Here is a 1435-nt window from a genome sequence, read left to right on the forward strand (position 1 = left end):
TATCATTTCCATTAATCTCCTTTTTGTCTTTTCTTTTTTGTTTTTTGTCTTCTTTTTAATCTCCATTCGTTATCTCTTTTACTTTCTTTTCCTTATTTCTTCTTTCCTTTCTTTTATTCTTTTTTATTTGCCCCTTTTTGCTTCGAAGTATTCCCCCAGACTCCCTCTCTGTGTTTGCTTCCTTGCACCAATTTCTGTCTCAACTTTCGACTTTTTTGGCCATTTTTTCTCAACTTTTTAATTTATTTAACTCCAATTAATCTCTTTTATCTCCTTTATCATCTACTTCTCTTTTTTTATTCCTTTTTCCCTCTTTTTCTTCTTTTTTGCCACTTTTGTCCAAAATTCGGACCCCCAGCACTCACCGCTCCAAAGAAAGGCCCCAGGCTATCACCGAAACCTCCGGGGGCAAACCCATGGGCCCCAACATCTCGGGGCGGAACATTCCGCTGTTCCCCACTTCTATCCACCTACGCACAAACCCTAAACCCTAAACCCTAAACTCTAGGCCCTGAACACTCCCTAAGCACTAGGCAGACACGTGGGCTCCAACATCTCGGGGCGGAACATTCGCTGCTCCCCACTTCTATCCACCTACGCACAAACCCTAAACCCTAAACCCTAAACCCTTATCCCCCAAACCCTAAACCCTAGACCCTCAAGAAACGTCCATCGCCTACCGCTTAAGCCCCGGGTGGTATCCGAAGATTTCCATCGATGGCTCGGTATAGGGGTTGAACGTCGGCTTGAACCTGAACCCAAATGCAAACCCTAAACCCTAAACCCTAAATCCTAAACCCTAGATCTAAACCCTTAACCCCAGGCGCTAGCCCCCCATTCCCGCGTGTCTAAACCCTAGACTCTAGGCACGAAACCCTAAAAATTTAACCACCGTCTCCAAGTCTTTAGCCGCAAACCCTAAGCCCCAAACCCTAAACCCTAAACCCTAAACCCTAAAACCCTCAGGCCTTATAGCCCAGCGCACTTCAGCTCTTCAATGCCAATGGCTTTATAGAATGTAACCATCACCCCCATGAGGTGACCCAGAGAGAGGTTTTCGCCGGCGACGACTCCTTCCACCTGCGCATGAGCCCCAAACCCTAAACCCTAAACCCTAAACGCTAAACCCTAAACCCTAAGCTGCAGCAGCAGCAGCGCTTGCCTGGTGAAACTCCGCCAGGTGCGTCGCGTCGAGGGTTTCGTTCCGGAAGACTCGGTCGATCGAGAAGAGCTTGCGGGGTCTGAAGACCCCCGTCTGAATGAAAACCCTAAACCCCAAACCCTAAACCCTAAACCCTAGACCCTAAACCCTAAACACTATATTTCGAGCGCTAACTCCCAACACCCCCGTAGACGGCACAGAACACCACTGGGGGCCTCGACCTGCCCGTTTGCTGCTGCCGCTGCTGCTGCAGGGGGAACCGCCGCAGGCTAA

The 1435-nt window shown here is 49.0% G+C and overlaps 1 protein-coding gene across 1 annotated transcript; it reads right to left on the reverse strand.

The window, feature by feature from the left end:
* Window positions 1–361: 361 nt before the first annotated feature.
* Window positions 362–1080, reverse strand: ETH_00037560 (phenylalanyl tRNA synthetase isoform, putative; the record flags this gene model as incomplete). Its single annotated transcript, XM_013380102.1, has 3 exons — window positions 362–470; window positions 681–752; window positions 986–1080. Coding segments are annotated over 3 exons (276 nt in total), but the record flags the coding sequence as incomplete, so codon positions are not given.
* Between the last annotated feature and the right edge of the window lie 355 nt (window positions 1081–1435).

This window comes from Eimeria tenella, genomic scaffold (genome assembly GCF_000499545.2).
Source record: "Eimeria tenella Houghton genomic scaffold, Eth_scaff4446, whole genome shotgun sequence".
Lineage (NCBI taxonomy): Eukaryota > Apicomplexa > Conoidasida > Eucoccidiorida > Eimeriidae > Eimeria > Eimeria tenella.